Consider the following 23919-nt stretch of genomic DNA (forward strand, 5'->3'; position numbering starts at 1 on the left):
TGGGAGCACAACTGAAGTTACTTTGCCTCCAGGTATGGTGGGTGTTTCTATCCAGACCAGCTCCTGCCAATCCCCATGGTTAAGCATGGGTTAAAAAGATGTTTCACACACACATGTAGGTTTTGCAAATGGTTTCCCAGAGAACAAGTTAATTCACTATTCAGAAACAGCTCTAAGAAGTTAGCATGGCATGATCTATTGGTCCCTGTGTTTCTTGTAGGAACTGCCTTCAGTGGGAGGTACCATTAAACCAATATACCTTGGCAAACAATGTAGCTCAGCACCATTTTGATCATTCTTCTGTGTCAACAGCAAAGCAAGTTTGTGCCTTCCAGTACTATGAACCGTTTGTGCTGCTGTTTAAACGAGTATATTTTTATATCCGAATCAAAGCAGATATGGAAAACAGGTGCCTGAGAAAGCACTGAAGTCCAGAACTACCAAGAGGACTCCTGTAGACCTGTCATGATCCCAGAATTCACCTTGTACCTGTGCTTGAAAAGCCATGGACCTCTATTCCTGGCACAGGATTCTTCCTCGGGTATCATCTGATCCTGTTTCCCTTGCCAACTGATAGTGGCTAAGTAGTTTGCCATGGCCACTGAAGTGTTGGAAGTGCAGATTTAGGGCATGTCAGTGGGATAATGGCCGCTAAACAGTGCAATGATGCTCATAAGAAGTAGATCATTGGAGGTTGGGAGGTAGGGATACAGAGGTGCATTTCTGGGGAACAGGGCAAGGCATATGGAGGCTGGTGTAGGAAACAAGCAGAGGAAGAGGAAGAAGAACACCTGACTATGTAGGCAGGGCAGTAGAATACATGGAGGATAGGAGGACAATACAAAAGACACCTGCCTGCAGAAAGGAAGCAGGGGAAGGCGCATAATACAGCTTATAGACTATATACCTTAGGGATTGAGTTCAGGAACATGAACAGGTTGTCCATTGTATTGTTCAAAGTGACGAAGCCTCCACTGATTCCCTGTGATATCTGACGGTTGCTGACATACGTACAAATATCCCCAGCCCTGCAGTGAAGGAAGCAGGCAGAGTTGAGAAGACAACTCTTCATGCAACCAGTCAAAAAACATAACAACGGGTACCAACAAAGTTGTGACTTATTTACGAAGTGCCTTGATTGACATTGTGCCCTTTTGGGGGGAGCAAATGGAGGATACAGCGTAGGCAATGTGAGCAGGTCATAGAGACAGCACTCTATACCTACTGGTACCCCCCAAAGGCAGCAGTAAAACTTCAGCTTGCATGTCTGTGTGATTTGTCTCCAACTATTTACTCTGTAGCACCCACTCTGTGCTTGCAACACATTGTAATCTTGAATGTACTGTATAGGTTGATTTTGCGGGTGCCCCCGGTCAGAGGTTAATCCAGGTCGCTTTTAGATCCATTCCAACTTTATGATACTGAAATAATTCAGCACTTAATAGGCACCCTGGGTTCCCTCGGGTCTGCAAGAACCTCCATAGAACTAGTGCAAGGACAAATGGTGCAGAAAGGGCTCTGGCAGTTGCTTGTGCCTGTGGTGGCATGCTCCAGAGTAAAAGCCAGCCATGCTCTGGTTCCCAGGCAGCCAGCCATGCCACAGAAGGCTCCTGGGAGTCTCCCTTCACACATTTATGCTCATGTGCCTCAAGGTGTTCTAGGAGAAAATTAGTGACCAGCTGTTCAGACTTGAACCATGTGCTGAATTGATAGGAACAGTGATGCTGGAGGTCAAGTCTGACTGGAAATAGTGTCATTCATCATTTCCCCTAGACTCCAATGTAACTCTGTAGTTGTTCAATGAGGAGATATACTTGCTTGAGCACGGGCAAGAATTAAAGCCTACTTTGATCATTCTGCACTGCTAAACTTCCCTAGAGGCTGATCTCCCAGCTCCCCAAAGGTTTGGAAACTCATTCTCCGCTGCCAGAGCTACTAACCTCAACTTTTCATTTCACACAATAGAAGTAGCTTACATGCACAGTGCAATTTCCTGTTGGGCCTCCCTGCAGGAACCCTCCCATTCTCCCTCAGCTCCAGGAAGCCATTCCTTTGCACAAGACCATCATAAAAGGCTGTGGCCAGACTTAAAAGTGATGCCAAGTAGACAAATAAATTGTCTCATTTAAACTAGACCTGCAGCCACTATGTGTACAACATCAGCACGTAAGAGATGTGCCCACCTGGCCTACGAACAGTGTACATGCAGGTGAGACAAGGCAGTTCATATCAGACAGCTAAGCAGGTACATCTTGCTTGAAATTCGGTCCGAATGGCAGTAGCTGTATAGTTGGGGGCTGCTCCATCACCTGACCTCCCTTCCAGCTGAGTTACCAGGATGGAGGGTGGGAGGTCAGCATGTTGCAAGCATGCTAGCAAACATGCTCCACTGGTGCATTTGCACTGCACCAACCTCACCCCTCAGCCACTCTGCCGTAGTATGCTGTACTGACTCAGCCAGAGGGAAGTCAGGTGAGCAGTACAACCTCACCATGCTGTCCACTACTGCTGAACGGGCAAGGTAGACAGACTGGAATAAACTCCCTGCTGAACTGGTCACAGCAACAACCCACTCCCACCCTGTTTGTCTATGTTCAGTATAGTACTCAACTCACACGAGAATGGTAGTGACAGCTAGCAGGAATGCAAATAATGTCCGCCTCTTGCAATTGGTGTTTTTCGTCTGCTTCTGGTACATGGAGCCACCGCAGTGCCCACAGCAGCGGCAGCAGCAGAAGAACAAACCCACCAGGGGCACAAGGATGATGAAAAGAAGACCAATGACAAGGCAAACAAGGAAGCCTGTTTCGTATACAAACATCTAGAGATGGGGAGGGGAGAGAAGAAAACAAACAGACACAGTAGTCCGCTAGCATGATCATTCAAAGACGCTGACGCTTGCCCCAAAATAAAAGGGTGAAGGGCTCAGCACAGGGTGGTCCCCAAGAGTCCACTGGTGGTTCTTCTTCAAAAACAATCTGGATTTATTAGAATGTTTTCTTGGCCATGTACTGGACATGAAGTTTGTTATTCTGGAGTCCACTTTGCTCATCTAGAGGTAGTGACCTAGTAGCATGTACCAGGGCTTACAGGTTTCTACCTCTGCTCCTGCATTCCTGGCAAGGATCAGGCTGCTCCTGTTAGTCATCAGGGTATATGTGTGCTTGCACAGGGCATTGCGTTCTTGCACACGGGCTTCAAAAGTTCCCACCCAGAGTCACACATAATCACAGGTCCAGTAATCCCTATGAACATTGCGGCTCTGGGTGCTCAGACCTCAGAAGGCCTTCCCTTCTTAATAATAATAATAATAATAATAATAATAATAATAATAATAATAATTTATTTGTTCCCCAGCCACTCTGGGCAGCCTCCAACAAAGATTAATATACATTAAAATGTCACACATTAAAAACTTCCTTAAAGAGGGCTGCCTTCAGATGTTTTCTAAATGTCAGGTAGTTGTTTATCTCTTTGACATCTGATGGGAGGGCATTCCACAAGGCGGGTGCCACTACCGAGAAGGCCCTCTGCCTGGTTCCCTGTAGCTTTGCTTCTCGTAGTGAGGGAACTGCCAGAAGGCCCTCAGCGCTGGACCTTCCAGGATAATGTAAGCAGCGCATGCTAGCACCAAAAGTGTGCTGGGAAGGCATGGTGCTATCTAGGCAAGCTTGGTCTAGTCTGATCCACCAAACCAGGGGTTTTTCTGGACTTCTTCCCTAGCACTCTCCTTCCAATGCCACAGCTGATCTTAATTTCACTTTCCTGAAAGTAGAGCCATCATGCATCCCTGAGTCGCTATCAGAATCATTTCTGGGTTTATTAAGCTTGCAGAGAGCAACTGGGAATGTTTTCATTTGTACTGTTTACATGTTTATTTAGGCACTAACCACGTTTGACTTCTGGGTGAAGTGTCAACCTTTTGGTGTTTGCTGAGCCTACCACACCAACATTTCCTGTCCAGGTTCACCAACTGCCACCCACTAGCCTCTGAGTTCCATGACCCAATACAAAAAATAATAATAAATAATCACCTCTTTATACACTGCTGGGTCTGTGATATTAGCCTGGCGCTGGAGCAGGCGAGTCAGAAGATCTGAGGAGAAGCACAGAGGGGTCAGCAGTGGTGGGGAGGGGGAAGAGGGAATATACCATCACCTACATTATTGGACATTTGTGCATCACTCAACACTGAGATCTCTTTAGAAATTCCTACCCGTAGTTTAAGTTACCACGATGAGACCCTATTTTCTCCAGCTGTCCTCCTCCAAAGCTCTCCTGCTATAACCCGTTTGAATGACTCTATGCACATCACATATGAAATTGCTTTCTCTTTTTATTTTGTGCCTCGGGCTATAGTACTCAATAAACATTATGCTGATAGAAAAGAAACTTTTCCCCCCTTTGCAGCCCAAGTTAAGCAATACCCCGCTTTACCACTACGGGGTGCCATACTGTATGCTTAGCAATCATGGCCTCTGAGCTTCAACAGCTCTGAGGAGAAAATGCTGTGTCCTGGGAACTGCAGAAAACAGACCAGACTTTCAGACTTGTGAGGTTTACTAGGTTTTAACTGGAACCCTGAGATCCATCACCCAAAGCCTAGTGCAAAATACATGTGCTTAGCATTAAATAATTCTGAGCCTATGTTCCTTCCACACACAAAAATCGCACCAAGATACCCCAAGCTTGTTTCATTTTGACAATATAATTTGGAGAAAAGGGATCGTTTTGTTGCCACAAAACAATTGGCAGTTGGAAACCCTTGCTGATCTACTGCAAATCACTCAAAGATCTACCAGTAAAGCCAGATCTGCCTTCTGCCCACTTTGATCTAACAGGTAAAAACATAAGCACCTGAGATGAGCCTCACTGAATTAGGCCAATGGCCCACCTATGTATTCCTCTCCCACTACTGAGCAGCTGGTTCTAGCCTGTAAACATATGGGACTGAGAATATCAGTTTCTCTTTTTTTTTTTTAAACATAATTTTTATTGATTTTACAAATTACAAAAGACGGTACATACATGAACACCTTTTCCACCTTCTTTCCACCCCCCTCCATGGGTCCTCCCCTGCCACAGAAGTATCCCACGCAGGTGAACAGTCAGAGATGGTCCATTTTATGATTGGATTTCTGTCCTCCTCCCCCTCCCCTGCCCCCAAAGCCCCCCCCCTGCCACCAGAGAGCTCCAGGAAACCAGGGCAGTACGCAGGAAGTCATCCATCCAACCATCTATTCTCATACCAAAAAAGAATGAGGAAAGAAGAAAGAAAAAGAGAAAGAAGAAAAAAGGACAAAAAAGAAAAAACGAAACAAAACAAAAATAATCTTTTTTCCATTCATAATTGATAAACCATATTTTGTGGGCTTCCCCAACCTCCCCCCTTCCCCGGTTTTCATCCCTTTTTTATCCTCTTCAACAGTTTCTTATTCCATGAAATAATTACCTTTATACCTCATACTACTTTTAAATTGGCTATTATCATTTTCACCTAATATCCAAATCACTGAAAAATCAAACTCCCATTTTTTCTTCCCGTGCCTAATTTTTACCCCCTCTATAAGCCTCCATATTTTCACCTTTTTCAAAATCAATTCACTTTTAAAACTATAACTATTCCCAATCTAACCTTTCATCCCCGATTTCCGGCTCCAACCCCCCAATCCAGCAAGTTCCATAGTCAGCAGTCCAGTTTTAATCCTATTAATCCATCCTGATAATCACAACTTCACTTTCCCTTCACCCCACCCCTTTTTTACAGCCTTTTGCCATCCAGGCCTCCATACAGCACCCCTGAGTTTCTTCTCTTCTCTGCTTATTTTTTTCCTCTTCCCTGTGGGCATTCTGGAGTTCCAGTGAATCCAATCGTGCCCCCCTCGAAGGAGGGGCACTCCATCTGACTTTTTGTAGAGTAAAATCATCATTTTTTTGTGGTGCGCTTCATTTTGTATTATATTATCACAGTCCTCGAGAATATCAGTTTCTCCACGTTTTAGGCTTGAAGGGACACGGGTGCTGCTGTGGTCTAAACCACCTGTAGTGACTTTGGGTGGTATTCAACTGAATTTTACCTACTGAAATGAACAAATGTGACTAAGTTAGGTTCATTCATTTCAACGGGTCTACCCTGAGTAAAACTTTGTCGAATGCCACCCTTTGTTATGCAAGGAGGGAAGTTGGGTGACCACCACCTAGCAGATCACTCACCATATACACCATATACACAATCAGATTTAAAACACAGGAAAAAGAAAAATGCACTGACAATAAATTGAGCTGTGACCCACAGAATTACATAAACACAAATAAGCAGTGTTGAGCCTCGAAGGCGGGAGGGGGAAGACTATGGGGCTATTGACACCAGGATATGATCTAAATATTAGTCTGCAGGGTAGCGTTACTGAACGGGAAATTCCTGCATTAACAAAAGTTGGGGGGGGGGAGATTAAGATCAGCACTTTTCCTGTGCAACTGAAACACAGCGACTAGTTCTGGTGCTTTCATTCTAAAGTTTCGAGGAGTTTTCAAGAAGAACAAGATGTTTAAAAGCACTGGAAAGCACAGAAACATCAAAAAGCAAGTCAGAGTCCATTTTATGCTGAATATTTATCTAAATATAGCAAGAAGTATGCCAAGGCTCAGGTCTGGCTGAGGATAAGCTGACTGACTGGAAACTGGAATCTCTGATGACAGTATGGAGTGGTATGGAGACAGGAGAGGGGATGGAGAAAGAGTCTCTGCTACATGTCCAGTACAAAGCAGTGTGTGCAGACCTCACACCAGAGAGGGTCAGGAAGCTTTTCTCTTCATTGGATAGATTGGATAGAATGGCCTTGTAAATGTGTGCAAACAACCAGACCATTGAGCAGACTTGGAAAGTTAAATCAGAGCCAAGGCCTGCATGCACAGGACACACACACACACACACACACAGAGACACACACACACACACACACACACACACTCAGACACACACACACACACACACACAAAATGCCCAGGGCTCCGTTTTGGAGTGTGTAAAATAACAACAAAGCATAGGGATGCCTCCAAAGAGCACAGTGAGCTTCAAAGACCTTACTCTCTGCCTCTTATAGCTGAGGCTACTTTCCAAGACTGTTTAACATTTTATACTAATCGTTCAGCATTTGGGTGCATGAGGCAGGGTGCATGAGGCTGTCGCTGCAAAGAGGCAAGCAAACTGGACTCTACTAACCAGGCAGGCTGCAGGCTACCAGTGATGGACCAGTGCCCATAAGGATGACCTCAAGGGATAGGAAGCCTTTTGGTTTCTTCCCTTAGGGGAAACATTAGGGGAGCAAAGTATGCACCCCCATGAAAGTATCAGATAGATGATGAAAGGCCCCTGAGAGAGAGGCAGGGAAGTGAAGATCTTCCATGGTGAAAAACGAGAAGAAAGGGAAGGTGGGATCAAGAGCTCGTTTCGTATATAGAAAAGTATGTGTGTTTGTACATTATTTTTGCACTTTAGATATCCTGCAGGTTTTCCCCTCCCATATTTACCAAGAGGCTCTTGTTCTTAGATATGCACTATGTTCTATAGTTGCATTTGAGATAAGTAGACAATAACTCTGTTGAGTTGTGAAGTTTACTGCTGGGAAGACATTGTGTATAATTTGACATTACTGCTTAATATGTTTTGCTCATAAAGTATTATGTACAAAGGTCCGTACAGTAGTACCTCGGGTTACGAACGCGATCCGTTCCGGATCGCAGTTCGTAACCCGAAAAGGTCGTAAACCGAAGTGCCATTTTGCACATGCGCAAAACGTGATTTTAGCGCTTTGCGCATGTGCAAAGCACACGCACCGCTTCTGCGCATGCGTGGAACGTACGTGCGCCGAAAAATACTTCCGGGTTTGCGGAGTTCATAACCCGAATTGTTCGCAACCCGAGGTGGTCGTAACCCGAGGTACAACTGTATAGTTAAAGCTATGGTTTTCCCAGTAGTGATGTATGGAAGTGAGAGCTGGACCATAAAGAAGGCTGATCGCTGAAGAATTGATGCTTTTGAATTATGGTGCTGGAGGAGACTCTTGAGAGTCCCATGGACTGCTAGAAGATCAAACCTATCCATTCTGAAGGAAATCAGCCCTGAGTGCTCCCTGGAAGGACAGGTCGTGAAGCTGAGGCTCCAATACTTTGGCCACCTCATGAGAAGAGAAGACTCCCTGGAAAAAACCCTGATGTTGGGAAAGATGGAGGGCACAAGGAGAAGGGGACGACAGAGGACGAGATGGTTGAACAGTGTTCTCGAAGCTACGAACATGAGTTTGACCAAACTGTGGGAGGCAGTGCAAGACAGGAGCGCCTGGCGTGCTATGGTCCATGGGGTCACGAAGAGTCAGACACAACTAAACGACTAAACAACAACTATTATATATTCTCTACTACAATTCATAATACGCAATAATTGGTATGTACCGGTATATAAACTGTTTTATTTTATTTTTTAATTGTATGGCTATTTAGTTACATATTGACATATATTGCTTATTATGTTCTACCGGTATGCTGTAAATCACCCTGTGGTCATTTGATGAAGGGCGATATATAAATAAATAAATAAATAAATAAATGTAAAAATAAATAAACAAACTGCTACTAATAAAATTTAGCATGCAACTCTTCTTGAGAAACTGGGGGAATGGGCATGGCTTTCAGTATGGCTCTCTGCTAGGCTTAAACCCCAGTTCCTCTGCCTCCAAGAAAGTACAGGCTGTAGCCATCTTTGAAAATATGACTGTGATTAAATCATCAGAACATCAATAAATGGCACAGTATTCTTAGCAGTATTGCAACAAAGGCAGCGATTTTTAGCCCTCATGCCAGAGAAGCTGGGAAATGCAACCACAAAAATAAAGAAACCACATAATAAAAGAACATGAAAGGTCAAAATGTGTAAACCCTGACTCATGATATTTGAACGCCCAGAGTGGACAATGGCCCCACACAACTTGAGGACGCGGCTCTGAACCAAGCCTTTAAAACTTTATAATGCTTACTGTGGACCCATGTGGATTTCGGAAGAGAAGATTGCAACAAGAGGTGCTGCCAGGACTCTGTGGCACAGTTCACACCTGTGAGCCGGACTCCTGGTTTATTCCTCCCAGACAAGCCACGAGTGGTAAGCCACAGAACAAGCCTTGGCTACAGCTCGTGGCATTTCTGGATTGAGACAAACTCTGAGGTTCAGATGTAACCCGAAGCCAAACTATAGCTTTCAGCAGCAAGGTAGAAAGAGCAAAGCAGCTGCGGCTTTCTTTCCAGGAACCAGCATGTTTGTTCATTTGTGCTAAGCCACTGTTTGGTTTAGTGTGATGTATAACTGGGCCACAGAGTCCTTGGTAACAGCACTTCTTGTTCCTCCCTCCCAAGACATCCACCTTCCCCGTCCAGTTCCTCCTTCCTGGTCCCATTCTTGGCTCCATTCTTTCCCTTCCTCCTCCCTGTCCCCCAAACACACTTCTCTCTACTGCATCTGGGAATCAGATCACTTGGGGGGAATTTTTTTTAAGAGAAGTTAATGATTGACTGAAGCTGGAACAGCTCCCTTGCCTCAACCAGATATATTGGTACCCATGCGTTCTATGAAGAGTGCCACTCCTGCCAAAGTGGACATCAAACGGATATTCCTCACTCCCTCCCTTTCAAAAAGAAAGTCAAACTACATTTAGATGGAGATTGAATGAAGATTTATTGGAAGATAAAAAAATTATGGAAGAAGTAAAGAAGGCCCTGGGGGATTATTTTGAAATAAACCTCCAGGGGTAGACTAAATTACAAACGGTCTGGGATGCAAGTAAGGCAGTAATGAGGGGACTGTTTATACAACAAAATTCGATTAAAAGGAACTTGAAAGGAAAAAGGAAAAAAAGAAATCTTCGATGAAATTATGGAAAAGGAGAAGGAACTGTCAAAAAAAGCTAACAAAGGGTCAGTAGAGCAGGCAATTAAAACATTACAAACCCAATACTCCATGATAGTGAATGAAGAAATAAGCTGGAAAATAACAACAAGAGTAAAGCAGAAATATTTTGAGCATGCCAATAAATCAGGAAAACTGTTGGCATGGCAACTGAAAAAAAGTGAACAAAGAAATTACCTTAATAAAATTGATGCAAATGGGAAAATTACAGATAAGATGGAGGAAATAAGAGATGCATTTGTGAAATATTTCTCAGATTTGTATAAAAAAAGGAAATGAAAAAAAATCCAAAATAGAGGAATATATAAAAAATACTAAACTGCCAAAAAAATAAAAGAGGAACAAATAGTGATTCTAAATACCCAAATAACAGCTCAATAAGTATTAGAGGCAATAAATTGGACAAAAAGTGGTAGGTCTCCAGGGCCAGATGGACTAACGGCAAAATATTATAAAAAGTTAAGTGAACAATGATTGAATCCATTGAAAGATGTGATGGATGAGATTTTAAAGACAGGTGAAATCCCAGGAACATGGAAGGAAGCTTAAAGGTAAAGGTAAAGGGACCCCTGACCATTAGGTCCAGTCGTGACCAACTCTGGGATTGCGCGCTCATCTCGCATTATTGGCCGAGGGAGCCGGCATACAGCTACCAGGTCATGTGGCCAGCATGACAAAGCCGCTTCTGGCAAACCAGAGCAGCACATGGAAACGCCGTTTACCTTCCCCCTGTAGCGGTTCCTATTTATCTACTTGCATTTTGACGTGCTTTCGAACTGCTAGGTTGGCAGGAGCTGGGACCGAGCAACGGGAGCTCACCCCGTCACAGGGATTCGAACCGCCGACCTTCTGATCAGCAAGCCCTAGGCTCAGTGGTTTAACCCACAGCGCCACCTGGGTCCCCCGGAAGGAAGCTTATATAACAGTAATTACAAAACAAGATTTGGATCTAATGCAAACAAAAAAATATAGGCCTATATCATTATTAAATAATGATTATAAATTATTTTCAAACATTTTGGCTAACAAAATGGGGGGGGGAATCTAAGTGGATATATACATCAGGATCAAGCAGGGTTTCATCCATACCTGGAGGTAAAAAATGAGAAGAAGAAGAAAAGCGGCAATGATGTGGGCCACATCTAATACAAAAGGTATATTTTTAAAAAAATAACTACTGAGGGCATCAGGGGTTTATGATGGAAGGACAGAAAAATAATGTCAGGGTGTCTATTTTTGGCTGGGTTCTGCAGTTTGGCAAAGTCCATGCTAATGGGGTGGCTCAGGCCCAGCTCTTCAGGTTGCAAGCGTGCTGCACAGTGAAGTACTGCCTAACCAGTCTTTATATAAGTATGTGAGACTGCCACCAAAACATGGAGATCAATTATACTGATCCAGCTGACATAATTGGACTGCCAGCAAATATCTGAGAGAGTCTCCTACCAAAAGCTCTTGAGTAAACTTAGCAGTCATGGGATAAGAGGACAGGTCTGCTTATGGAATGGCAAGTGATCAAACAATCAAAAGCAGAGGGAATAAACAAATGAGGGAATTAAGCCATGAAGGCCACCTTGAAGGACTTTCTATTGTGACAAGCAATAATTAACTTGTTCACAAATTATCTGGAGGCAGGTATGAGATTTGCAAATGACCGCCACAATATTCAGCACAGTAAAATCCTAAGGAGACTGTAAGGTACTCCAAAAAGATCCCTCAAAACTGCAAAATGACAGATATTCAGTTCTTCTGCTGTGTAGCAAATGGTAACGCCTCTTGCCTGCCTGGATGGATGAAAGAGAGTGTGAGTGTGTGTTAAGAAAATACAGTAGCCTAATCTATGAAAAGTAATATTTGCATTAATTGCTCCCTGCACTTTGCCTTTTTCCACACCCATTACTGGCATGCAACCCTTGGAAGATTGCCTGGAAGGGAATGTGGCCCCAGGACTGACAACGGTCGCCCCCCGCCCCCCGGCAATAAACCTCTGAATACCATATATGGGGACCAACAACAAAGAGGAAGCTTTTTGGCTTCATCCCTTACCTGAAGCATCCAAGATGGCCATTCTTGGAATCAGACCCAGCTAGACCTTCAAACTAATCCAGCATGGATGTTCTTAGGCTGGACCTTGTTCATTTCCCCCCCCCCCTTTACATTTCACACGCCCCAAAAATACATTATGAAAACCTGTATTCCTGTACATACAACCAAACTTAAAACAGTATACATCTGCTTTTTAAAAATAATAATAATAATAATATTAAGTGATCCATGAGTTGGAACTGGTCCTTGCTTTTCTGGAGAATTTGTGGATGAAATAAGGCTCCAGCATTTCCCCGCAAAAGTATCTTTGTGCTTTGTTCCTCTTGCCAGTCTTAATTTGTGAGTCAAATTTTTCCATAAGGGCAGGGATCTTATTCATACCTAACCAATTTGATGGTTTGAAGGTCAAAAGGGGCACCAATCCTCACTAGCTATTACTCAAAAAACAAAACAAAAAACCCCAAATCATTAAATTGTGACTAGCTAAATCATTGATTTTAGGAGTCTGTCTGTGTCTGGTCTTTAAAGGAGCAGGAGTCAGTAACTGTTGGGAAGGTCATGAAGTTAAGGTTGCTGACCACAAACAGAACATGAGTCAGCATGCAACACACTGCTACAAAAAGAGGGCCCAACAACGTTTTAAGTTGCATCACTAGAAGATAAGAAATCATAATCTCAGGGCCTTCTTCGTGATTATACCAGATAACACAGCCCACCTCAAGGCCAAACTAGAGGAAGCAGAGGCTGCCACGCTCCTTTAATCATGTCTCCCTCCTATTCATATATATAACACAGAGAATGAGGGACAGTTTAAATTGACAACGCCATGCTGGTGATGTCAGGTGACCTGCACTCTGACCTCAGAGAGCCTTGAGCTGTAGTTACCCATGCTCTGGTAACTTCCAGGTTTGACTACTGCATTGGACTGTATGTGGGGCTGCATCTTTGAAGGCTGCCTGTAAACTGCAATTACGGTATATGTGAAATGGGCAGAGATCCAATTAAATAAATCATTGGTAGTGAGGGGCCATTTGTATTTTCTGTCACCGGAACCAATATGTTCGGAGCTGTCTCTGGATCATCCCTCTCTCTTTCTGGCACCTCTGAGACCTTCCGCTGGATTTTTACATGAAAGTCTGGCCCCATTTATTAGAAAGCATGACATAGCTTGGAGGTTTATCATGCAAAATGCATATGGGTAGGCTGAAAGTTAGTCTTAAACTGCACAAAGATGTATACAGAAACAGGAATGGGTGTGGACTTTTGTTTTGCTGCAGGGTGCCTGCTGCTTCCCTCTGCCTTCCCTCCTCAAAGGACACACACAGTAGTTATAAACTAGGTGCATATTGTCTCCTGAGCTTCAGACACAGTTTTCCTTTTGTGCTGTTTTCTCAAGTGCCTGCATGAATAAGTCATCAAACATTTGTTCAGCAGTTTATTTTTCTTTTTAAGAAGTTTATTTACACTTAAAAAAAAAACCTGTTCTGGTGATTGGCACAGAAGCCTGAAACAAGCAAGCAGGCAAATGGAGCAAGGAGAGAAATAAAAGTCACATTCCTGTGCCCACTTACACAGGAGTAATTCCCATTAAGCTCACTGGAGCTTACTTCTGCACAGACATGCACAGAATTGCACTGCATGTTGTTCTCTCAATAGCTATGAAGACTCTCCAAAAGTTGGCTCATATTTTTTCAACATTTGAGGAAGGAATATTGCACAATAAACGCACCCAGCAGCTAATGGTATGTGGCTTCTATCTGCCAGACTCACTTATGTGTAAATTATGCCCCATCATCTCCTCCACCCACTTTTTTAGTCATACTGTCACAAAAACAAAGGACACAATATCTCATCCTAGCGTAGTAAAATACAGTTTTCTGGTTGTATCCAAAGTCATCCCCTTAGTACAAGAACTTCCACCTCAGTAATAGGAATTCCTCTCCCTCTCGTCTACACACCCACAAATCTGTTCCAGGGTTTCCCCAGTTATAAAGAACAGATTGTGGGTGTGGGTGTACATGGGGAGAGGCAGTCCTGCTGTAGTCCTCGCACTAACAGGCCAACTTTACAGGGTGCAGCCCTTTGTCTCCAGCACTTGGTAGACAGTGTATCCCTGCATTGTGCCATAGCAAGGTACTGGAAACTCAAAAGTTGTTTGCCATCCACACCCCTTATCACTTATCAATTCTTGTCTCATCCTGGGAAAGTTGTCAACTGAAACATCTATCCCAAAGGCAACTCCACAGTACATGCAGCTCCTGCTATCTAAACACAATGTGTTCCCTGAAATCGTTTGGCGAGCATTTGCATAACAAGTCATTGATCTCCATTTATTCCTATGGGGAAATTTCTAATGCATTCCTGACCATTGAGTTTTGACTCCCCCCCCAAAAAAAAATCAAACCAGGAAATCCCTCTGCAAAATGCACTCTGATTTGTCCCATCAGTTTCCCCTCTCTCCAACAAGCAAACAAGAAAGTAAAAAATGCTCTCGTTCTGATATCTGAATTTCCACCTAGTGGGTGTTTGGAAAGTGGGACCCGTGTGCATAAGCTGTTGATCACAGTCTTTGGAGAAGATACGTTTTCCCTTCACAGGCTCATAACCCAATTTTGTTCTGTACCACAGTAGCCCTTGATAATAGGGAAGACCCGGTCTGGCAAAACCTGCCTTGCTATACCACTTACCTGCTGGGAAGGTGTTGGGTTGTACCATCCCTAGGAAGGAGCACGCCATACTGTACAAGCCCAGCAGGCCACCACTTGGGCCAGTGGGCTGTGGGTGATATTGAGGTTGTGTGAAGTTTTGCAGAGCCATCTTGGTAGTGGAACTGCAGGCCCCTTTCAAAGTTCCTGGGCAAGAAAGATCCTGAGGAGCTTCAGATCGTTTCCTTCACAGGAATCCCTGCCTGTGCACTTGGATGCAAAAGATTAGAGAATTTTGCCCCACCAGACCAGTGAGCTCAACTGCCTGCCTGCAATAAAGCAAAAGTGTTAGTGAGTTGGTGCAGTTCAGAAATCAACCAGGAAAATACTGCGGTAGGGGGTGGGGGCAGATATGAAATAGCACCTACTTCCTTGTCCAAGTTGGGATGTGGGTGAGTAATGTAGTCAACAGGGATGTTCTGGAGTTAGGACAGAGGACACAGAAAATAGGAGGCCCTTAATGCAATCCACAAGCTCATGCCCTTAACTCCCTCCTCGCCCAATTTTAGCCAAATCATGCCACCCCACCTTCAAACAGTAGTTTAGGGGCCTGGCACAGAAGGTTAGGAGGCATATGCCCTACCTGTCATCTGAATACTGCCACCTTCCCCTCTGCCAACCTCAGTCGTAGCCAACAGTATATGGGCAAGAGCACAGCAAGAAAATGCAAACGACTGCAAGGAAAAGAAGACTTCAGGAGTTCAAACACTGACCATGATGCAGCAGGGCCCAGTATTGCAGTCATGCCGAGGAGTTGATTGTTTTCTAACAGCTTGTCCCAAGTTGGGGCCCTTCATACACTTTGGACTACATCTCCCATTGGCCTTTGTGCAGGCTGGAACCGATAGGAATTGCAGTCCAAAACATCTGAAGGGCACCATGCTGGGGAAGGCTGCTTTAGAATTAAAGCACAACAAAGCCATTTTTGCACCTTACCCTTACGATCCCCGCCAGAATGGTTTGAACAACGCTGGGCTGCAGAGCTGCATCACCCAAATGAATTGCTGGGTTAGCAAACCTCTTCTGAGATGGGATGGGGCAAGTTGTTTGTTATCATCACCATCACTATGTATTTAATCGCTGCCTGACAAACCAAAATTCAACAGGTGACGCATTTTCCAGCATAGAATTCAGCGGGGAGGGGACAACTTTATGTGCTTATTGTCTGCCCTCCTGAACTACAGAGTTCATTGGAGAAAAATAATCATGTCAACAGTACATTTGCGTTTTTCCAGGACTGCACATGAACCTCAGGGTGAATAGATAACTATTCTAGCTAAAGGCTGGGAATACTGTCCCTCTGAATATTACTTGGAAGGAGAGGGAGGAAAGCAGGACAGAAACTTTAGCTGAGATTCCTGCATCGCAGGGGGTTGGACTGGATGACCCTCGAGATCCCTGCCAGATTCCAAGCTGATGTGGAAGCTTTCCGGGGGCCCAGGCTGTCACGGGGGCAGGGGGCAGAAACAGGTGGCCGGACAAGATGAGCCTGTGGCCTGACTCGGTGCCAGAGCATTTCTCTGGTTCTTATGAAGCCCACGGTAGAAACCGCGCCTCTTTTGCGCCAAATTCGAGCCTCTACCACTCCAAGAACTAACATCCCAGACAGCAGCCCCCTACTCAGGAAACACCAGCCAGAACTAAGAGGCGCCGCCAGGATGAAACACCCTGGCCGTCCCATCCGTACCACCCTCCAAGCAACCCTGCTCGCACACTTCCTCCCGGAAAGCCCTTCTCACCGAAAAGTCTCCTCACCTGCGGCGCCCCAACGAGGCGGCACGGCGGGAGGAGGAGGAGGAGGAGGAAGTAAGCGGCGCTGCCGCCGCTGCCACGGAGCTCAGCACCGGCTGGGAGGGAGGAACGGACTCACTCGCCCTCCCCGCGCCATGCCAGGCTCCGGCGACCGGCCAAGTGCTACTGTCCGCCGCCCGGGAGGGAGTTAGGAAAGGAAAGTCTCAACTTCTTTCGCGCGCTCCGACCCCCTCCCCTCAGCCCGCCCGACAGATCCCACGCTTGGTCGCGCTCAGGCCGGGGAGAGGAAAATCGATTCAGAAAGCCGCCCAACCCACGCGCGCCTGGGAAGGGGGGTTCGCCTCACCTGCCGCTGCCCCCTCGCGGACAATGGGGGGCGCAGCCTCTGTGGGAGAAGGAGAGCAAAGGCTACAGCGAGGGAGCTCCGTCGGGCGCCGATCCCCATAGCGGATTTCCCTCGGCGTGGAGCGAGGGGGCTGGACCCAGGAGAACAGCCTCACCTCCTTTCCAATCCAGCCTACTCGCCCGCCCTGCCCTCCCTTCCGTTCCCCCGCCGCCGGCCCGCCGGCCGCTTTCTCTCGGTCGGTGCTCGGTGGCCTGGCCCCTCCCAGCTGCCCATGCCCCCTCCCCGGCCCGGGAGCAAGCGAGAACATCCCTGCCGCCCCCCAAGGCCGGAACCCGCAGGAAACTCTTGAGCGCAGCCCCTTGAAGTCTCGGGAGGTTTGGAGACTCTTAGATGCTCAAGGGAAGCGGGCGGGAGGTCCGGATAGATGGAGAACTGGATACTTTCCCAACTCACCAGACTGCTTCTGTCTCTCCCCCGAGCACAAGATGGTTCCTCAGCAACTTTCTTTTTCTCCATTTCCAGGTCTTTTATTCATTTATATTTATTAAAATAATTTTATGCAGTTAAACCCAACGTATTAAAAAAACTCTAATAAATACATTAATAAAGCTTTCCAATGGCTATTTCCAATAAAACACTAAACACAAAACAAAACTATTTCTTTTTACTATTCACTTTTTGAAATGAATGGTTATTAGTTTTATCTGTTGCTAGCATTGTACTGAATATAATTAAGGATTTTCTTCCATTATACATTATATTATTATTATTATTATTGAAGAAAAAAGCTTGTACACCATACTGGATGGACATTATAATAATAGCATAATAATGTTCTTACCCACACACTAAATACTATTACAAACTGCCTGATCCTAGCTAGATTTTAATATCTCAAAAGAGTGTAAATCCGTAAATTGTACTGGGTATGTATCTTCTGGATCTTTATTCTCAATGTACTTTTGTTCACCTCTCAGATATTTTATGATCAAGGGGATTATCAGTTTTCATTTAAAAATCATAAATAATAGCACTGGAGAGGAACTGTTATTAGTGGCTAGGAAACATATGAGCCAAAAGGCAAGTCTTTAATTAACTCTGAATTCACACAACTGTTCTGTGGGCTTTGTGCATATGCTCCCTTTATTGTGGCTTCAGAAGGTCTGTTTTTTGTAAACACTGTGACACTCTCCTGCAAATATGGGGAGTCTCTTGAACGTGCAAAAACTCTTACCTAGTCTGTATTTTGCTGCCACGCTATTTGGGTTGGGATCACCAAATCTGATTAATATTATTATTAGGGTTGTCTTTGCCATTATGCATGAAATTGTGGTCTTCCTCACACAGTGGATTTTAAGCTACCAAGTTGTCAAGTATTAATTACGTTACCATAGGGCTTCCATTTGCATTTTCTGCCTCCGCTACCAAATATCAGGCTGCCTTTTAATATTATTATTCCCAAAATAAGATAATCTATCAAAATGTAATCCTTCTTTTCACCCTTCCCTCATTCTCAAGTTTATTTAATTCCACAGTTCATCCCCTTGGATTCCATCTTTGGTAATAATTTAAAAATATGTGAGTGAATTTATGTACAACTTCATCTATCTATAAATTATTTATAAACAGACAGAAACTACGTATGACCGTCATCATCATTGTTTATTTGTATACAGTATTACTTTTTGGTATTAATTTTCATTAATACAATTTCAATATTTTAATTTTGACACACCCCTATAATTAACAGAAATCATCTGCTCCCAGTTTCAAATTGGAAACCTATAATATATTTGTTTGCAAAACATCTGTGATTTATGGGAAAGTATCCAAAGAGAAAAGACAAATGGTAGAAGAATTGAGGAAAATGACAAAATCTAAAAGCGTTGTTGGAGGAAGGATTGCTATGAGTTTCATATAAGGGAAGCATTTACTTTCCTAGCTTCAATTTAAAAGTGTCTAATCCAGTATATAATACTTTTCAGCTAGAACTCACAAGTTTACATAGTATTACAAAAACAATAAGCATCAATTTAAAGCTATACAGTAAAACAGAAAAGACAAACAATGGAGGAAGCTTGTTTTTTTCATGCTGCATTTTTAGCCAGGTTCTCTTCTCTTGCAGAAGGAAAGAGCCCAGATCCGTCTCACCTGCAGTGCTGGGAGGTGGATACAGCAAGGCACCAAGATGTTTCTACTGCATTCCAAAGCCTCTCAGGCCAATAATGTTATTGGAAGCCCATTATAGTGAAGTTGTCTGCTGATTGTGTAGTTCAGCCCTTGGTGATTGTGATTACTGTACAAAATAACCCTGGAGGGAATAATTATTCAGAATGAATTTGCATGGAATGCAAGAGTGTAATGCTATGCATGCAGGATTTAAAGTTTTTCAAACTATGGAAGAAGACTTAGGCATGTGGCACACACTACTTCTCATTAAAGTAGTTCATCATGGGAGGTTGTTCAGGCTACTGGGAAATGTGGGGGGAGGAGAGAGATGGAGATTTAAATGTTAAGTAAACATTAAGGAACCTTCCCAACACTTGCTGACCTTTCAGTTCCCATTTTATCAGTTTTGTGTGGCCGACATTTTCTGGGTTTTTATTGGTAAACATGTTTGCATAGACAAGTACATAATCTGGATGATGGGACATAAACCATACTTTAGCATGGAACATCTTAGGTTACCTTGTGACTGAAGAGGATGGCTCTTGAAATAGATTTTGCTGTTCAGTGATTTGGTTAATATTTTTCTTGGCAATGCCAGAAAGCTATTGCCAGGAGATGTAATGTCATTAGTGCAATCTTGTTATACGTACAGTACTGAATTGATGTGGTTTTGGGTATGGTGTTATATTGGCTATTATGTTGTGACTGTATTATGAAATTGTTGGTTGGTTTTGAGATGTATTCCTGTTTTCTTTGTCATAAACCTCTTCGCAGAATTCTTTTCTATGGAAAGGTGGCATACAAATAAGATGGTGATGAGACTGAACCCCATAGAAATAGTCCTTATCTAATATTAGGTGTTTGTTAAAACAAAAATGAAAGGGAACATTTTTGTGGAGAAGACAGACAGAGAAACTATGTTGTATGGGAGAGAGGGGCATTTTCAGCTGAGCCTGATGGGACTTGTAGTTAGGGTTGCCACCTATCCTGTATAATACAGGATTGCCTTGCATTTCAATGTAAAATGCTATGTCCTGTATTGATACAGTTTTATCCTGTATTTCAGGTCTCCTCTTTCTCTCTCTGCCAAATTAGGCATCCTCACCAAATGCATGTCTGTGAAAGGTCATGTATTTAAGCTCTGGGTAGCCAAGTGCAAACAGATTTAAAAATTCACGTGTGTATGTGCGCGCGCGCATGTTTGTGTGTTACAAATTCCAGAAGGGCAATCTGGTTTGGCTGCAATAGATTGCAATGGATTGGTCTAAAGTCACTTCATCACTAGATGGGAAAAAATCTCCCCCAACCACCCCACCCCGCCCTGTCATGTATTTTGCCAGAACAAAGGTGGCAACACTACTACTACTACTACTACTACTACTACTACTACTACTACTAATTGTAGTCCAAAATAGCTGAGGGCACCAGGTTGGTGAAGGCTGCAGACAACAAGCTGCAGCTGGAGTGATATAGTACCCTGGGTTAACCTGGCATGCCCTATAATAATTGATTGTGCCTTGAAAAAAAATTCCTTCAGTAGCACCTTAAAGACCAACTAAGTTTTTATTTTGGTATGAGCTTTCGTGTGCATGCACACTTCTTCAGATACCTGAAGGCACCTGATTGTGCCTTGGTGAATCCCAGTCTTGGCCGCATGTAGGAAGGGCAGCTAGCAGTAAGCTTAGCCTTAGAGCAACTGAGAGGAGCTGAGAGGCAGAACCAAATAGAGGAAGCCGCGCTGAACAAGGTCTGGGTGTTGTGTGGGAATGCTGCTTGAGTGAAAATTGCAGGCACTGTGGGGAAGGATTTGGTGGAACAATGAGTTGAAGGAGACAGCAGAATAACATAAAAGCACTAAGTAATAATTAAAAGTGAAAGCCTATTAGTACTGATTTCCTTTATCAACTATTATTGAATTATTAACTGACACAATTGACTGTTGCTTGTTCACCTTATCTTTAGTAAGTATTTAATGGTATACTGTATGAGTTGTTGGGTAACACATTTGGTATTTTGTTACCTACTCCAACTCCTCTTAGAAGAAAAGCAGCTTCTTACTACCATGCACTCGAGGCTTGTTAAATAATATTTTGATTTCCTTTAATTGCTGCTGTCTCTGCCTGTTTCCAGAGCAAAAAAGAAAAGCTAAGCCTGTAATCCAATGCTCATTTATTTGGAAATAAGTTCCATTAAATAAAGTGGGATTTTCTTCAGAGTAAACATGACCAGAATCTGCTGGCATATTTGCTCAACCGAACACCTCTCTGGCCCTGTCACAAATGTTCTCGAGCATTAAAATGTGTTCTGGCCCACAAAAGCTCATGCCACAGTATGTTTGTTAGTCTCCCCATGATCTGAGTGACACCCTCTTGAATAGCAGACATGGCAGGGCATGAGGCTGTGTCAGAGCACTAACTCAGAGGGGTTCAGAAAGACTTCAGTTCCTACCTATAATAGGCATAATAAGCTAAAGACATAAACAGACATTGCAATAACTGTTATGTATCACAACATAAAAATAGAAGGGGAAGAAATGGAGGCAGTGAGAGATTTTACTTTCTTGGGCTCCTTGATCACTGCAGATGGTGACAGCAGTCACGAAATTAAAAGACGCCTGCTTCTTGGGAGAAAAGCAATGGGAAACCTAGACAGCATCTTAAAAAGCAGAGACATCACCTTGCCGACAAAGGTCCGTATAGTTAAAGCTATGGTTTTCCCAGTAGTGATGTATGGAAGTGAGAGCTGGACCACAAAGAAGGCTGATCGCCTAAGAATTGATGCTTTTGAATTATGGTGCTGGAGGAGACTCTTGAGAGTCCCATGGACTGCAAGAAGATCAAACCTATCCATTCTTAAGGAAATCAGCCCTGAGTGCTCCCTGGAAGGACAGATCGTGAAGCTGAGGCTCCAATACTTTGGCCACCTCATGAGAAGAGAAGAATCCTTGGAAAAGACCCTGATGTTGGGAAAGATTGAGGGCACAAGGAGAAGGGGACGACAGAGGACAAGATGGTTGGACAGTGTTCTCGAAGCTACGAACATGAGTTTGACCAAACTGCGGGAGGCAGTGCAGGACAGGAGTGCCTGGCGTGCTATGGTCCATGGGGTCACGAAGAGTCGGACACGACTAAACGACTAAACAACAACAACAACATCACAACATAACAATAACCTTCCTGTATTTTAAAGCCTAAGTAACAATCTCCAGCTGTGACACAGAAGTGAGATGGCTTTGTCCCTGGACCTTCCATTTTATGCAACTAGTAGAAGCTGATGTACACTTCAATACATCATGTCCTGTTCCCTTTATAAAGACCTGAGGAACGAGATGATCACCCTACTCCTTCTAACCATCCCAGGGCGCTCAACCATGGCCATAATGCATTTCCTTCTATCAGACCTAAATGATCAGACAACAGCTAAGGTTGCTAGCTTCATTGCTGGGGCAATTAGAATAAGGGCCACCAACTGATTGATAATTCAGGATTCTAATTTGTGCTTTTTTTAAAAAAATATTTTTTATTAAAGATTTCTTGAATTACAAAGGTGTGTGCAGTGTCGCTCATATTTTAACATGTATCATTTTTGCAAATCAGTTTCATTTGTTAAGACACTAAGAAGAAAGAGGAAAAATGAGGTAAATAGGATCTTTTATTGTACACAGTGTGCTGTTTTTTTGTTGCTATGGCCTTTGGCTAATGCGAATGTTGTTGTTGTTGTTGTTACATCATCAACAGTGAATTAATTAGGGGAGTGAAGCGCAGTTTTTACCATACTAGACAGGTTCACTCTGAGATTTGAATCTATTGTTTACTATGGACTGCAATTCTTTATATCCCAATCATTCAGAATATAAATCCTACCAAGTCAGCTTGCAATTAATATTCAGTGACATATGTTTAAAGCACAATAAGCAGATAAAAACACATCAGGATCCTTCCCACTGGGCAGTTAAGGGTAGATTTCCAAGGGGGAGGAGCAGGCCCTGAGGGGGCCATTCTTTACAGATAAAGCTATATGAGCATCACAGTCTTGCAGTATGAGTTGGGTAGCTGTGTTGGTCTGCCGTAGTCGAAACAAAATTTAAAAATTCCTTCCAGTAGCACCTTAAAGGTAAAGGTAAGGGACCCCTGACCGTTAAGTCCAGTTGTGGATAACTCTGGGGTTGCGACGCTCATCTCGCTTTACTGGCCGAGTAGCAAGCACCTTAGAGACTTTATTGGTATGAGCTTTCGTGTGCATGCACACCTCTTCAGATACACTGAAACAGAAGTCACCAGACCCTTATATATAGTGAGAGGGTGGGGAGGGGTATTAGTCAGAATGGTGGTGGGAATGGGTGATTGGCTGATAGGTGTGGTAAACCTGTTGACGCGACTGATAAGGACTGCAATTGGTCTTACAGGAAAAAGCAAGGGGTGAGATGGCTAAAAATAGCTTTATCATGTATAATGATAATGGGGCAAGGTGAGAGGGTTTTGAGTCAGAGCTCAACATGTTTCTGTATAAAACTACAAAACAAATTCAAAGATCAAGGGACTTCTTGGAGTAATCGTTTCTGAAATTGATGTCATCCATGGTAGTTTTCGGAAATATGGTGCACACGGATAAGCTTGATTAGACCGAAAGTTTTGTTCCATTAGCAAAAGGATTAGTAAAAACTATTTATTTTGTAAGGATAGAGCTTTCCCACACTGCTCCTTTGCTGTAGTAATGTTAACTCAGGGAGGAGCTACTGATTTCTTTGCTAGGCCTTTCCGCTCCTCCTGTGAAAGGAACCAGGCCCACCCTTCTCCTAAATCAAACTCCCTCAGAGGGTTTGTAGCACCTCATTTCCGGCTGCTAAGGCTGTCTCTAGTGGGGCCTGGGGAATGAGGAATTTCTGACAGGAAACTTCCTTGTTAAAGAGCTAAGGGTGCCTTGGGGTAGACTGAAACACTCGCCTGGGA

The 23919-nt window shown here is 43.8% G+C and overlaps 1 protein-coding gene and 1 long non-coding RNA gene across 6 annotated transcripts in view; one reads left to right on the plus strand and one right to left on the minus strand.

Annotated features, from left to right (window-relative positions):
• LOC118093703 (prominin-1-A-like) overlaps nucleotides 1-17007 on the minus strand; it is a 37136-nt gene extending 20129 nt beyond the window's left edge. Inside the window, exons 1-7 of one of the 5 annotated variants that reach the window (XM_035133305.3) lie at nucleotides 16802-17007; nucleotides 15287-15377; nucleotides 15072-15122; nucleotides 14686-14972; nucleotides 4035-4096; nucleotides 2616-2821; nucleotides 908-1028 (exon numbers count right to left, since the gene is read on the minus strand). In XM_035133305.3, the coding sequence (XP_034989196.2) occupies nucleotides 908-1028; nucleotides 2616-2821; nucleotides 4035-4096; nucleotides 14686-14815 (519 nt within the window). In that variant the 5' untranslated portion in view covers nucleotides 14816-14972; nucleotides 15072-15122; nucleotides 15287-15377; nucleotides 16802-17007. Of the gene's footprint in view, nucleotides 1-907; nucleotides 1029-2615; nucleotides 2822-4034; nucleotides 4097-14685; nucleotides 14973-15071; nucleotides 15123-15286; nucleotides 15378-16458; nucleotides 16637-16801 lie in introns of those variants that run through there. The other 4 variants (XM_035133308.3, XM_035133307.3, XM_035133310.3 and 1 more) reach the window with 4 other exon arrangements.
• Nucleotides 17000-22472, plus strand: LOC148685684 (uncharacterized). The gene is made up of 2 exons (XR_015950012.1): nucleotides 17000-17323; nucleotides 18927-22472. It is a non-coding gene; the product is annotated as an uncharacterized LOC148685684 (long non-coding RNA).
• The last annotated feature ends 1447 nt before the right edge of the window (nucleotides 22473-23919 follow it).

Source organism: Zootoca vivipara, chromosome 5 (genome assembly GCF_965207765.1).
Source record: "Zootoca vivipara chromosome 5, rZooViv2.hap1.1, whole genome shotgun sequence".
NCBI classification, from domain to species: domain Eukaryota; kingdom Metazoa; phylum Chordata; class Lepidosauria; order Squamata; family Lacertidae; genus Zootoca; species Zootoca vivipara.